The 15,604-nt window shown below is 47.7% G+C and overlaps 1 protein-coding gene across 1 annotated transcript in view; it reads right to left on the bottom strand.

The window, feature by feature from the left end:
- LOC144157918 (uncharacterized) overlaps nt 1-4,725 on the bottom strand; it is an 81,692-nt gene extending 76,967 nt beyond the window's left edge. Inside the window, exons 1-2 of the mRNA XM_077688637.1 lie at nt 4,587-4,725; nt 4,339-4,397 (exon numbers count right to left, since the gene is read on the bottom strand). Of these exons, the coding sequence (XP_077544763.1) occupies nt 4,339-4,397; nt 4,587-4,725 (198 nt within the window). The remainder of the gene's footprint in view (nt 1-4,338; nt 4,398-4,586) is intronic.
- Between the last annotated feature and the right edge of the window lie 10,879 nt (nt 4,726-15,604).

Below are 15,604 nucleotides of genomic sequence, written 5' to 3'. Positions count from 1 at the left end.
GTAAACTAAGACAAAGGTTCCGAGGGAAAAATAGCCATCAAAGAGTGTCACGAACAGAATGCTCATAAATTACAATCGACTTGTAGAGCAACGATCGAGTGACGTTCGAACGTTCTAGAATAGCAAAGATTTCTAGAACATTTTAACGCTCAGCGTCGCAAAGCTGCTGGAAACGATATACTACATTCTTGAGCATGTTAGCAGCCTTGCGTAGAAAAAGATAAGCGTAACCGATCAAGCCAGTACAAGGTCTCTCGTAACTCAGAAGGGCTCAGATAGATTAGGTTTGTTGGGCATGCTGCCTATTCGGTTTAGGTGTAACCGAGGAAACCGCCTCCTTCGACCATAAAGCCTTCCGTAAAAATACCGATGATAGCTTTCAGAAGACCAGACCGCGACTCGAAAATAATATAAAAACTTTCGCAGGTAACCAATGTAGAAAAAGGCACAATCGATTAGCGAAGAGCTCACGCCTAGCGTGCTCATTAATTTAGTGTCGTCATCGTCATCCACAGCGCTGCTTATGGTGACAATCTCAGTATGCTGAACACACAAGATACGTCACCACCATGGAAGCCCATCGAAGAACTTAGAAGACCCCTATACAGGGCGTAGGTGCGACGGTTGACTCAATGAAGACATCTGAGCAGCCGGGAATAAATCACGGGTCAATCCTGGGCGAACAGCAGCACTCGTTGTTAACCGAAGCACGCTCGGTCCCCCACGTCGTCTGCCGGAATAGCGGCTCGGAAGAGCGAGGCGATGTCGTACGTGCTCGGCTTCGCAGCTGGAGCTCCACCTTCACCGACTTATCCCAACGGACGCACGGGTAAAAACGCGGCCACTAGAGAAGACCGAGACAAGATCTAGTGGTCCAAGACGCGCACTGCGTCAACAGCAGACTCAGCCAGCCGACAAGGGAAGGGGGGGGGGGGGGGGGGGGGGGGGGGGAGGTACAGGAATGAGGGCATTCCCGGAACCCTCCGAGCCGGGCACACGGGCCGACTCGCAGAATCCGATCTAGACATCTGACCGGTTGCCCGGCCGTTCGACCTGAGCAAGCAGCGGCAGCCGCCGGAGCATGCATGCCGCCATGACAGCCAGCGTTCACGCTGGAGGAGACCAGCCTACACAGCGCCCCTTTCAGGCCCCTTTCCGGTCTACATCAACCCTATTTTATTCCCTGGTGTAACGATCGACTGCACGAACCGTTTTGTAGGGGCGTTTTTTTTTTTTTCAACAAATGAAGGGGGCTTTCAAAAATAAATCCTGACCGCTAAATGCAATGTCCAGGGCCTCTTCGTCTATGAGGTGCTGCGCAAACGCACACTTCCGTCAATCGCCATGTGCACGGCTATGTGTGCGGAACGAGCCAACTGGTGGTGGAGGCCGGCCGGCAAGAAACTGCATGCGCGGGGCTCTCTGCGGTTACCCCCGACAGGTGCTGCGGAGAGCGACATAAGGAAAAAGAACGGAATCATGGAGGCGGGAGAGGGCCCTGTGTGGCGTGAATTCTTCGCGGCGTGAAGTGGGTTTTGCTGCAAGCACGGGAGGAGAAGGGGCTGACACGTGTTGAATGTTCCCAGTGCTTGCCTCGCATTCAATAAAAACTTTATTCTCTCTCGCCTTCCGAAGAGACGCAGCACTGGAGCTAGGTTTCCTGACCCTCGGAGGACGAAGTTGGCCCAGTACAAATACAGCGGCGTACGTCCTTGCCCAAACAAGGGGGTTAGCGTGTAGGTTGCACCTGCCGGCATAGCCGAATTGTGTAATTTCGCACATCACTTCGGGAATGCGGTGTAATTGTTTGAGTAAAAGCATCCGATTTGGGGCCTGCAATACCAAGCACAAAATTGCGGGCTTTTGGGGTCAATGGCTCATGAACCAAAAAGAAAAAATAGTATGTGTGAATGAATTTTAAACGAAAAGCGCTACTGCTGCAGCTAATTCAACTTTATCTAGGAGTTTGGTACCTTGAAGATGGTATAACAACGACCTCGTGATCGCAAATGCAACCGTGTGAAGAGCCAGTTTTTTTGTACGTGAAATCAGCTCCGCGAAATCAGCTTAGACGAGAAGCCAACATTGCGAGATTGAATAGTGTCTCAATATTTATTTTTAAAATGCAATACCGAAAGGAGATATTGCTGTTTATATCCCTTTACCAACAAACGATGGCACTAACCATTGTCTCTCCCATGGACAAACATGTTCGACCGGGGGATAGACTATTTTCGACGAGCTCAACAATCCCGCAACTTCGCAGAAAGTAGACGTCATTGAAAACGGTCTTCCATGACTGGCTGTTGGTGAGCAACAGAACCCACGCCAAGGAAGTTTTTCAGCGTTATAAAAGTTGGGCAAGATCTTGCCTGTGCGAGGCGAAAATAGCGCAGCTCCTCCACAGTTAGTGGTGTGCACTGCTTAGAGATGCACTTAGCATGCTTGGTCCACAAGTTGAAGAGGGGAGTGTACCAGCACTTCGTAAGTTATCGTCAGTTATTGACACAGTCACGCGCACTGTATTACACGCTATCACCGATTTTCCGGAGTACTGCACTTGTGCTAACAACGCTCTAGGGGGCCATTTACAGAGACACTACTACATCGATAAAGGAAAACAGTTGTGATCGCGCATAGGCACTCCTTATGATCTAGCGGGTGCGAACGCATGCACTCGATCGAAAATCAACATGCGAAACGGAACAAGTAGCAGACTGAGTTAAGTGTCAAAAAATAAAGAAGCACGCAGCTATTTGCCGCCCACAGAGACGGCTTAAGCCCCGTCCGCAGTCCACCAACGAACACAGGTATTTACATATTACCGGTCCTCATTATTTCCACCGCAGGCATCCACACAAATCTCGCGAAAACCCAGTGGAGCCACTATACGGGTCTGAGTAGAGGAACGTTCCCACTCCCACATCCAAGCCTCACAAAGGATCAGGAAATAACTCTGCGACTTCTTGAACAAATACATATCCTCATCCCACCCGACTTAACCTAATGTACCCAAGCCAATATTCAGCCGGATACAAATTCTACCTGCAGCCAGAGACACTAAGGCACGTTATTGTATAATGTAAAGTTACGCCAGGATTGTCACCCCTAATGTTCCCTTCCCCCCACCCCCAAGAGCAGTGAGAGACACTGCTCTATAGCCCCTCCCTCCCGGACCAGCTCATCTTCGTCGAGAGGGCAGCCGTCGTCAAAACGGTCAGTGGATTCCCGTGAATAGGAAACTACTCACACATGATCTTCTGATCAATGCTCATAATAAAAGTTGTTATCTCTCTCTCTCTCTCTCTCTCTCTCTCTCTGAGCGCCATGAAGAATCTGCATTACATACACCCATCTCATTGCAAAACTTATTACACGCCTGGAACTACAGAATACTTACACGTTATGCGGCACAAAAACATAATAATAACGATGAAAGAGCTCACTGCGCTCCCCTATATATAGCAGGTACTCTGGTTGTGGGAGTCTACCGGGACGCCCGGATATTTAAAAAGCACACAAGATTATTTCATGTTGTTTCAGTTTCTGTGACGAACCCAAAAACTGATAGCGATATTTTGTAGCATTTTGTCTCTCTCGTATATACAGCCTCGTAAATGGCTCTGTTACCCTTGTTGAAATACAGGTCGCGTTAGACCAGCATCTAGATTGGAAGACGCCTTGTCCTACGGCAGCATCGGGATAATTTTCAAGGTCTAGAATTCCCTTTTAAGCCCAGTTATGTTTGAGGTTCCTTAATTTTAGATATAAATTGCCTACATGAGCCAATAAATAAAAGCCACACAACACTAATTCAAACGACAAAAATTGCAATTTATTGACGGCTACAAAAATTACCATGATAGTAACAAATTCGCAGTATTACATATTAAAGCACACAGCAGACACTGAAGTTGTGCTAATCATGAGCAGAGGCTTCGCAGGCGTCCCAACATCGGCACTCCACAGTGAGCTTCAACCAGGGCCGGTGGCAAGCACCACAACATTGGGCCACTGCCGAAACACCTTTGAGAAGTCCCTGAAGCAGTTGCCAAGGCGCTTGACGTCTTCAGCTCGACAGCGTTCCACCATCAGCAGCTACAGGTCCTCCAGCTGGACTCCCATGCGGTGCCCCGTCCATTGGCTGATAATCCCCATGCATAGGATGAAGGTATTTTTCGGTAACATCTAAACGTTCGTCGTCGCTTTCGCGAGCAGCGCATCCATTCGGTTGGGGATGAATCTCAGGCTGGACGTCATCCCCAAGAAGCCATAGGCGGTGATAGAGGGCTTCTACATAGCCAGATTTGGAGGCGAGGCCAACTGCGGCCGCGGGACCTTCTGCACGGATGGATGACGAAGGCGCAGGATGATGCTGACGTGGCTCCGAACGTCCCCTGGAATGAGAGGAGCGCCCCGCTGCACCGCCACGCCCTCCTGACATGAGCTGGTCCTGACCAGTCGTGAAGTCTGCGGCTTGCAGATTGCGGTCCCACGACGCAAGTATCACGGCCCACCCGCTGTAGGCCAGCAACTCCTCTACGACCGTCTTCAGGCCGACGATATATAAGAGTGGATGAGCTCACTTCTGTCAGAGGCGGTAATGTTGCAGAAATTGCCGGGTGCTGCCTCGATCAGGTACTCCTTGACTTTGTTGCCCGGTGGCCACCCGATGAGAAGGTCCACCACTTCCCCATAGGTGTGCTCGAGGAGCTTCGGCAGCATGGTCGTGGTGGTGGTGGTTCCAGTGAAATGGCGCGTACCCACTCAGGGGGATTGGCCAGGAAATGGGCGCCTTACCGAAAGAAATTAGGTAAGTTTTGAAGGGAAAGAAAAATTTTTAATTATTAGGATATATTAGCAGTAGATGAGTAGAGAAATAAAAGTAAGGAGCATCCTTACACGATGCTTCGCTGTAATGTCGTCGTCAAGCTTTTTATCTTCGATCGAACGTGGCGAGCAACCCTCGCTCGAGTTGAGCGTGTAGAATTTTCGGCTTCCTCTTCTTTGTGAATAAATCGATCAGGACCACAAAGCAGTGCTTCTGGTGGTGATTACGGGATTGATAGGTTGCCGCAGTGCCATGCATCCTATTTTTCTTCCTCCATATAGTATGAATGCGAATAGAAAAATATTATTGGGCAATTTTTCGAACATTAAGCGTATGCACACTTTAAACATTTAGTGATGTCGTCACGTGAATTTGATGCCGCCGCCTGTTTCTTATGTCAAGCATAAAGAAAACGCTCTTGAAGAGGGATATGACAATTGCGAGTCTCAAAAGAGTAATTACTGTCATGGGCTTAGCCCAGAGGGATAGGAAGATGCCAAATAGTGAACTTATTGCAGTAGACTATGTAATAGCGTCTGCTTCCTGGTCCTCCAGGGAGCATATCGTGGTAGATACTGGCGGAGATTATCACCATCATTGTCTTTGTCGGCTTCGTCAACGCTGTAAGTTTTTTTTTAATTTGTATTTTTGCCATGCGGCATATGAAGGTGTAAAGATGAGAAAAGAGAAGAAAGAAGATGGTGTAAATATCATATAGGTGTAAAGTTGCTCATATAGGTTCATGTAGCTGCCATAATTGTGGTCTTGACCTTCTATGCGTGAACAGTCAGCAGTATTACACAGCAGACAATGAGCATGACAGTAAGAGGCGCCACATGCACATTACGCAAAATACCTTTTTCACCTCCATGTACCGATTATGAACTCTTCATCATTGTAGCATTCACAGTAATTACTATTATTCTTTATAGTCAGTGCAGGCCAAGCACTTCCTGTTACACGTAGCACAGTCTACTGCTTACCTTTGAATACAGCCGCAATCTTCTTGCTCAACTGCTAAAACAAGTTCGGTGTCCGTTAAAAAATGGAAAGGAAAGCCTACCATTTCGCCTGGGCTACAAGTTGCTCATTCTGTGGGAAACTGTAAACAATTGAGCATGTGTTCACGGAGTGTTTCGAAGTCATGTTTTTCTGGGATGTGGTGCAGGGGACATTCAAGAAAGACCTACCCGTTGCACCACATGCCATACAACTTTATTCTGCAAAAAGTGAAACCAGCGCGCCATATGATCGCATCATGGTCCTAAGTCTGCAAGCCATTTGGAGTACGAGGATGGCGGTACGTCATCCAATCCTCAAGCGCTCATGGTGAGCAAGCACTTTTCCTGGAGTATAATTATCATCTATGAGATTCGCAAGCTATAATAACGTGACCACGAATGGCTACCTGTTTTGGAAGAGCTGTGCAGTTTTGATGCTAGAAGTGTTTCAGCCAGCCAAAGCATGGAAGATGGTTTTTAATCTATTCTTGACTTTACTTGCGTTTTAGCCTCCGTTGCCTACCAGGTTGTGCGCGGCTTCCAACGCTAACATCCCTGGTTCGAGACCCAGCAATTTCACTTTTTTGAAATTTCTGGGGTATTTTTATTGGAACAGTGACGTTTCCTTTCCGTAAATGAGGCTGGTCTAGTATCTTTTAGGTCGGTATCGGTACGAACAGTAACCTATCACCAAGTCTAATTAAATTTACGCAGAGCGGCACCGGAAGTTCCCTTCTGCATTGGTTTTGAAACGAAATGTTGCGTTATTTCCATCCCACACCACAGCCATTGACGCTGCCCGCACCGGGTTCGTTGATTACAGAAATAGATAAAAGAGGAGGAGATGGAAGGGTTAGACACGGCGGAAAGCATTTATTGCACGCGCAAAAAGGTGGGGAACTTTAGATACTTCTCTACCTATGCGTATTCTTACACTCCTTGTCTTCATTGCTATTTTATTATAACCAAATATGGTATAAGTAACCAAATGAGTAGGGGTTTTAAGCGAAGCTTATTACTCCAGGTACAAGCCAAGGAAACGCCTGGTAGCACCCCTCTCACCTTCAAGCAAGCGTGTCGTGCACTCAAGGTCAAACAGGCGAACACGCGATTCTTCGCGCCGACCGAAGCTCCACCGACCGAACCAATTCGCGCCGGCGGCGGCTTCCGCAGTGAAAGCGTCGACTCGCTCGTTAACTCTTTCGTGACCGCGCCTATTCAAAATCGTTTAATTTGAACGATACTTTGGGAGCCCCTTTCTATAGCGTTCCATGCGTTGCTTGAACAAGTAAAATGCTTGGAGTTATATCAGAAAATGGCTTTTCAAAATCAGTTTTGTTTTCATTTTTGCAACAAAAACGTGATTTTTTCCCGCGTTTGAATCACCAGGGTGTGGAAAAGGGGTGTGGTCATCGGGCGTCACTGCTACCAAAGAAGAATGCGTGCCACTCGTAATTGCTCTGCATCAGCGTTTGGTTTTTGATATCAGGGCATGAATGGTAAACAAGCAAACGATTTTCAATCGTCAGGTTTGCACTATGACAGTAATTATCCCAGAAAAAGGCTGAAAATGTCAAGCAGTGCCTGTGTGCAAAGCTACTTTATGATTTTAGGCAGTTTTATTGCCTTTGCGCACGTTGTTCATGTGATAGTTCTACGTACCACAGGACCATTCGCTAACAGTTTACAACCGTTTCGATTTCGTTTCTGCATCGCGAAATTCATATTTGAAGTTACTATGCCTTCAAGGCTACCTGCCATGGCACCGTGAGCGCCCACGACTGATCCTCGAACAAAAGCATGGCGCTCCTGATTTCACCAACCCTAACCTGATTTATTCGATAAGAACTTAAGGTACAAGTCAAACGATAACACCCCGTTGCCAGATATCTGTTCCGACAAAAAGAGCACTTCAAGCCGGGCTTACACACTGCCAGCTGTTCGCCAGCCTGTTTCGTTTCCATACGAGGGTATCTCCGTGGGTCTAGTGCTGCTTAGTTGAACTGTCTAAGCGAACGGAGTCTCCGATAAGTTTTTGTACTTTTGTTTTATTTCAAAAATGTTAAGTGGCGCTGCAATGGAGGCGGCTCATTGCGCTGACCTTTTTTATAGCGCAACAGCTACTCGGACAAAGTTTGAAGGGCACGATTCTAGCACATCGCACCTCGTTCCTGCAAGAAAGGCTACAATAGCAAGTCAGAAGATGATAATAAAGCTCACCTTTATGCTTTGAGAGATAACTGACCGTGAACGTCAACAAGCATAAACCCCGGAGTTCTATTTTCAACTTCATGCATGTTTTTCTACATCGCGTGCTTGTCCCACATATTGTGCTGGCTGTAAATACAAAGTCAGTCATTGACAAGATGTCTTTACGTTATGTGGGGGCAAATTGGTGCCTCTGATAATGCCACGCCGCCAGATTTCTTCAAGGGAACCACCCGAAATTGCACATTCTGAAATGGAGGTTGCGTTTCACTGCGAAGCAAAAGCACCACTTGTGCTAACATTTTTTTTTATATCTGAAAAGCTGTTCCGCGCAAGTCGACATTTTTTATAGGGCCTGTTTTTGAAATGTTTTCCTACAAAATGTATATTCTAATTTTTTTCTAGTACCGGTGGTTTGTTATACATAACTCCTTTTTTATCATTTTTTCGACAACTTGACAAAAAGCTTGACTTTGGTATTTTTTTTTTCGCAACTATGATATAAGAAATTATTTTAAAAAAACTGGTGTTATCGGAAAGGCCATTAAATAATATGCATTTTGTGTTCCTGTAATTAGTGCCGAACCAATTTTTCTAGCATAATAAATGTTTTCTTGGACCTACGAAAATCGGTGAATTTTCCTGCTGTCACGAGAGTTAATTCCCAAGGAAGGGTCACGGAGAGGGGAATAAGGGAAGAGTAAGGCTGCATGCCATCAGAAAATGGCGCAAAGAGACGGCTGCATCAAACTTCACTGCACGTTCGCCCCACAGCGGCAGTGCGCCGAGCTGCGCTTTGCCTTGCCATGCAATTTTGTGTGCGTCCACTGCGTGCTCTAGCCCAAAAACGGAGCTTTCCTCGACAATGTCTTCTTTTAACTGCGTACAGCCCTGGCAAAATATACAGCTATGGTTGCAGGCATGTATCGTGTCTGAGACGCGGAACTCTTTATTAGGGACAACTGAAATCAACGCTTCAGAGAAACAAAATTTGCTCACACCTTTCACCCGGAATTTCGTGTCACCTCTATGTCGTGTGCCACAAAGCTTCGCTGGTCGTCCACCTTCAGAGAGTGGAATGGCGCCTAATTTTATATGGCGACCAAAACTGATGCCGTTGTAAAGGTAAGCCATGAAAAAAATCCAAACAGCAGTCATTTTCAACTACTGTTAATCGGATAATAGCATTCTTTCCGTTGTGACAGACACGTGTGATGAACTACCGCCTGTAAAGGTAAGCCATGAAAAAAATCCAAACAGCAGTCATTTTCAACTACTGTTAATCGGATAATAGCATTCTTTCCGTTGTGACAGACACGTGTGATGAACTACCGCCTTCCCGCAGTCCTGCACTTCTTTTGATGGGGTCATTCGAGTGGCGTTAGCTTCCATGTGATAAAATGGGTTGTAGAGGTACTGACAGACCAAAAACTCAGTGAAAAGTCCGAACAGTCCAGTCTATTAAAAGTGTGGAACACCACGCACACGTGGCCAAAGAAGAGAGCATGCATGCTTGAAAAATATAGTTTCTTTCTGCAATACGTAAATCACATTGAGTGCCGATAGTCCCTTCAAGCTCGTTCATTAAGCAATGCTGAACAGCATGGTGAAAGCGTCGTCCTTCACGAAGTCCCTCTCAAAAAGATTCCTGTACATCTTGGCGATGCACAGCCAACTCGAAACCGGAACTTTGCATTCGGCCGTAGTCGCGTCGCGCTCCTTGAAGGCGTCGCAAGCAGCGAACGACATTCTCACGTGACCGTCGTCGTCGGAGTTGTGGAGAAGCGTGAAAGCGCAGGTCCTCTCGAAAGGCCAAAGCAGCTCACTCGCGCTGATGCGACCGCCGGCTCTGTGCACCTTGATGGAAGCACTGAGTTCTGCCTCCTCGATTGCGTCTATGCGTGCCATGATCTGAATCCTGTAGCCTGGAGCGATGAGGAATTCCGCACTCTCGACGTAGTGTATGAAGGTGCGTAGTCTCGAGTAGTTTCCCACGACCCATTCGAACTGCTTCAGGGCCTGTTCCTTCCTTTGGAGCAACAAGGGCACCGGAGAAGAGCAGGATGCAGCTGCGTTCGCTTCACCCACGGGGAAGGTGGCCCTCGCCGCGTCAGCGAATGCCAGCAGGTGGTCGTTGGTTACCTCGATTCTGAAGAGGAGCCCGATGAACTGCTTTTCGTGGTGTCGCTTTATGTTCTCGGGGGTTCGAGAAGCGACACCTTCCATCAGTAGTTGGAGCTGTCCCCTTGAAAAAGACATCTTCGCGGCGCTCTCCTCGGCGTCCCCAGAGCCAGTAGGGTCGTCATCAAGGCTGACTGCGGCGGGAGAGCCGGCAGTCCTGCCCGCAGAGACTTTGCTGCACCGCTCATTCGCCAGTCGTCGAACTCGCTGAGGGGTGGCGGCTCGGTCGCGCTCCACGCTCACTGCGGTATCACCGGCTGCTTGATGATGGCCGCCGGCGTGTCTTTTGGTCGGAACATGAGCAGCTTCGACGTGGGCGCTGAGGTCACATCGAAGCACGGTCTTGGAGCATAAAGAGCAAGGTACCTTGTAGAAGGTGCATTCACTGTCGAAATGGCGAGTCATGGCGTTTAGAGGTCCGGAGTACGTGCACCCGTTCTCCCTGTTCCAACAGTAGGCGACCAGGCCGCCGAGGTCTACGGACTCCGTGCATCCTTTAGGCACGGGCTTACGCGGCCGGAGGTTCTTGTGGTCGACCGGGCATCGCAGAGACGAAGTGCGAGTCTGGACGATGTCCGTGAAGCATTCGTTGCAGTAAACGTGCTTGCAGCTGAGTGTGTAGTGGTGCGAGGGCACGCAGCGGCAGAGGGAACACACCGGAACGGTAGCGGGCAGGCTGCCTTCGAACTCGACCACCCGACTACGGTAGGTGGTGCCGAAGCCCACCAACAGGTACCGTGCAGGCTGAAAGGTTGACGCCATGGACGTTCAGGGTAGCTGAAAGGAATCGCCTAGCCACACCACGTTCGAAGAAAGATGATGGTGGTGGTGGTGCCAAAAGAGATGGCTCATACCCACTCAGGGGGATTGGCCAGGAAAGGGGCGCTCACAGAGAGAAATTACAAAGTAATTAAAGAAAGACATTTAAGGAGTTTAATAAAATATTAGGGAATATATACAGAAAAAAAACTGCTCAAACATGAGACGTAGCATCAGGAAGTGCTGAAACCAACATAAAATAAAATAAAAAATAAAGGAAAGAAAACATGAAAAGTATGTAGAGAAATAAAACAAGAAGGGAAGCTGGCGAAGGAGAGGCGTGGGCGGGAAGGCACTGATAGCAGTGATCATACACGCAGGGATCTTTTTGAGGGAAGCCCGGCATGGCCTGGGGCTAGCACGGGAGACGGCCAGATCCCGAAATGAACAAAGATCAAATAGCAAAGGGTGGCTTCTTCTTCTTCTTCTTCTTCTCCTTTAGGGTAATGGCACCCCCCCCCACCGCCTTACAGGGGGATTGGCCAGAGCTCTAGAGTGGTATAATTAGCTAAAATGCGTACTATAGAAAGAGAAAGCAATGACTGGTAAGAAAAAAAGTACATTGGCTCCCTAAAGGCGGAAAAAGACCGGTGGTATTACGGATCAGCAAAGGAGTCTCCCGGTGGCCACAATGGATTCATAAAAAAGGGAATAAATTTCTTTTCTTGTCTTCCCAACGTGCTGGCGCCGAGTCAGAGAAGTAAGGAGGGTTTTATTTCAGCTCGAAGGCGTTCGAATGGGGCAGTTAGGTAAATTTGGGGACGCGCCTTATACCGTCTTTTTCGCAGTAGCACACTCCAAACGCATGTACGGCAAGCTGCTGAAACCGGTCGACTAGATGAAAAAAGAAATGAAGTTACGGCGTTCTTAGCAAAGTTGCACAGATATACATTTTGGCGGATTTTTAGATTGAGGTACAGTTTCATAAGGTGCCTTGTACTTAGGTTGCTTTTCGCTGGTTGAGCGCTTCGTACGGGGAAATATTATTTCAAACTACGGCACTGGTACACATGATCTCTGTTATCACTAGAGACCGGAACTTTAGGCACGAAAAATTACGGTTTTAGGCGCCTATAAAAGGCACTGAAAAGAGCCATTTAGGCATTTATAGGCACCAAATATTGTTGTTTAGGCACATATAGGCTCAATTCATATTTACTTGAGCAGCATATTTTGCTTCAAATTTACGACTTGCAGTAAAAACTGCAGACACGTATTGTAGTGCGGGAAAGTAATTTTATTTTATTCGTAAAAATAAGTCACACAAGAGTTGCTATTTTAACCGATTTCGTGAAATGCAGGGGTGATTCGACAACAAAAGAAAAGCTTAAAAGCAATGTCAAACCACACCCATCGCAATTATTTGCGGCTTGAAGTTGTACCTCATTTCGGTCGAAAAAAAACAACAACACTGAACGTTCACTGAAACTGGAGTAGCGTGCTTGTTTTTAGGGACGCTTCATGACCTTATTCCATCTGAAATATCATTATGTTTGGTGCTCAGAAGCTTCGAAAGCTCTTTTAGCACAGGGAATGCAGGAATTTTATGCCAGACAGAGATGCAGGTTTTCAGACAGGAATGGCTCCATCAGGAACCGGAGCTTTTGGGAATTTTGGCGGGTAGGTCCTGGACCTTCGAAATCAGTTCAGCATTCTGAGTCAGAGTGGCGCCCAAGCTCTCAGCTGTGAAATTTTTTTTTCTAATTGTGTGAAATAAGCACACAAATGTGGCAAGTCACATTCAAGTGTACCATGGTGTAAACAATTTCCGCTGCGATGCTTTTGTCGTCTGCAATGCTGTTAGTAGCACCGGCGAGTGTATTTGTAGCAGTTTTCCGCCCTTAGTCAAGTTTTTAAGTCGTAGCAATGGGGTGTGGTGGAAGAGGGACAATCGGTAACTTCTGCTTGAAGACACAACTGCAAACCGAAGAAGGATCTTAACTGCAGGTATTTATTCATTGACAAAGCAGAACCACCTGCCCAGCCCTTCACAGAACCGTTGAATCCCATATATTCATCAGTGCCGTGGTTTTTATTGCGTTAGCAATAGATGGGGCACATGGGCAAAAGTTATCGCCGTTGGTCTGCGGACACAGCGCGTCCGAAAGACAGAACAAAACAGCTCGTGTGGAAGACGGTGACGTCGGCGAGGTTGTCTGCGGTTGGCTGCGTACGAGCCTCTGGCGGTTCGGCCGATGTGAGGAGGTCTAGGTGGCGGTGGCTTGTGCACGGTTTGCGTTTCTGGGCCTATTTGGCAGGGCTCGCGGAATTTCTTTTCTTTTTTTCAAACGGGGTGCGACAAACACATCGTTGCGGGCCTCTCAAGCGAGAACAGTCCGTGCAGACAACCGACTCGAAAAACCAAAAAAGGCATATATAACACAAGAAAGGCATTTTTAGGGGCAAAACGCCCATATAGGCTTATACATAGTCAAAATAGGCGCTAAAAACCCATATAGTCAAAATAGGTATTATAGGCACAAGAAAGTCTTGCTTAAAATGCCCCGTTTCCTTAGTTCATGCTTATATGTTAAATAGGCTTGATACGGACTCAAGGAACAAATAGGCATTTTGCCTAAAGTTCCGGTCTCTAGTTATCACTAACGGCGGCTGTCGACAGAGCTGCATCTATGCTCATGCGTGGGTAACAGTGAGAGCAGCGTATTTGAAATCAAATCTTTGGCAGTTCAGAGTCGTCCAGGGTCCTTTTGTATCCCCCCCCCCCCTCAATTTATTTGCAACCCCTTTGTGTTTGGTGCTTGCGCTGTGCTATTTCATCCGCAGTAAAGAATTAGTTGAACACTTGCACTTGTGTGGGCTTCTCCATCGTCCTCTCGTGCGTTAAAAACTCTTCACAAGGGTCACTAGCCCACATTGACGCTTTTAATGAGAGTCCCTTCGAGAACGCGGGCGGAACTAAAGCTTCTTTGGTGTTCAAGTCGACATTTAGGCCTTCACATTCAGAACCCCTTAAAAGTGTTTAAATCCCCTCGGACTTTACTATCTCATCAATCATTCGTCAGCTATTATTTTGGAAGTCTCCACAGTATAGAATTGGAATAAAGAAATATCACGATAATGGCAGGTTTTATCCTACCAGGTTTTATTTTTCCTTTCTGTCTTGGTTCTTTTCGTTTATCGTAACCGTTATTTCTCTGGGTCGGTTAAGACCACTTCACCATTGCGAATCTCGTCCAGTAGGAATGGAGGATGCGCACCCTTTCCCCCTGTCTGAAGTAATTTTAAAAAATGTGCTGGCTAGGCCCTTGTACACTGGCCTTGCCCCGTAGAGCCCGTTGATTGTCTACCGGCTACTCCCTACGTCACCGCTCCAAGCAGAACAACTCTCGAGTCTCGTGTATAACGCGTATGGCGAGATGTTTCGTCCACGTAAAATCCAGAAGAGCACGTAACTTCCTGTGTGCGCTCTTCAGTGTACGTCGGAATTCACAAAAAAAAGTCCGCCCCGCCATTCCAGAAACGGCGCGGCCCTGCTCACTGCGGAGTGGTCAGCCCGAGCTCGTGGCTTGCAGTGCACTCGTTCCGTGCCTTCGACGGCACGTGACGTTTCCGAAAAAATTTTTCAAATTTTGGGGGTTTGACGCATCGAAGCTACACGTGAGCTAGGAGGCGCGCCGTAGTGGAGGGCTCTAGACTAATTTCAACCACCTGGGGATCTTCAAGGTGCACCAAAATCTCGACACACGACCGTTTTCGCTTTTCGTCTGAATAAACTGAAACTGAACTGAACTGAACTGAACCTGAAAAGCAGACCACGACCGGGATCGTACCTGCTTCCTCATGCTCACCAGCACAGCGCCTTAGCCGCTCAGCCACCGCGACTGGTCGCGCCGTTTCTGTTACCATAGAACATATAGACATCATCGCGAGGGTCACGTCGACCCTCATCGGCATTTCATCCGCACAAACAGGGCGGCGCCATCCACAGCTCGCCTTCCCATTAGCTTCCACGTACCAAGACTCCGAATGCAATGAAGGTCGGCGAGCAGCCTGCTAGACTGAGCAAAGCCTGGTCGCGCGGCCGAATTCGCCGTCCTACGTCCTCGTACACGGGCACCATTTTATACTGCCACCAAAGCTACAGTCGCCGAAGACCTAACAAACTCTATGGGTGTGGGAGCATATTCGCGGAATTGTTTTTGCCTCTCGCCTTCGTCACTTCCGTCGCTGCTGCCCATCATGCGCTTTCAAGAAGCTCTTCTGCGGAGCGTTCAGCTTGCGCATTTGCCTTTTTGGCAGCTGTTTCTGATGTGCATAGCGTTCCTATACCGTCGTTCAGTCGCAGATCAGCCATTTCCAACATGTAAGGTATTCTTTCGATGACACGCTGGCCGTTATTAAGACAGCGCTGTTACAAGCGAAAACATGGATTATTTTTCGCCTTAGTTTAGTCATTTTCTTGGAGTCTTTATGGAAGTGATGCCCGCGTAAGAGAATGAAACGCCCGAACGCAGCGGCTTCTCAAGGAAGGACATGATCCCACTCTTTGACGAGAAAGTTAAGCGAAACAGTTACATATTTGCTGTGATAAGACCAGTAACAA

Source organism: Haemaphysalis longicornis, unplaced genomic scaffold (assembly GCF_048455015.1).
Source record: "Haemaphysalis longicornis isolate Haplotype H1 unplaced genomic scaffold, Haemaphysalis longicornis Haplotype H1 scaffold_1, whole genome shotgun sequence".
Classification (NCBI taxonomy): domain Eukaryota; kingdom Metazoa; phylum Arthropoda; class Arachnida; order Ixodida; family Ixodidae; genus Haemaphysalis; species Haemaphysalis longicornis.
This window is presented reverse-complemented; position numbering and strand designations above follow the sequence as displayed.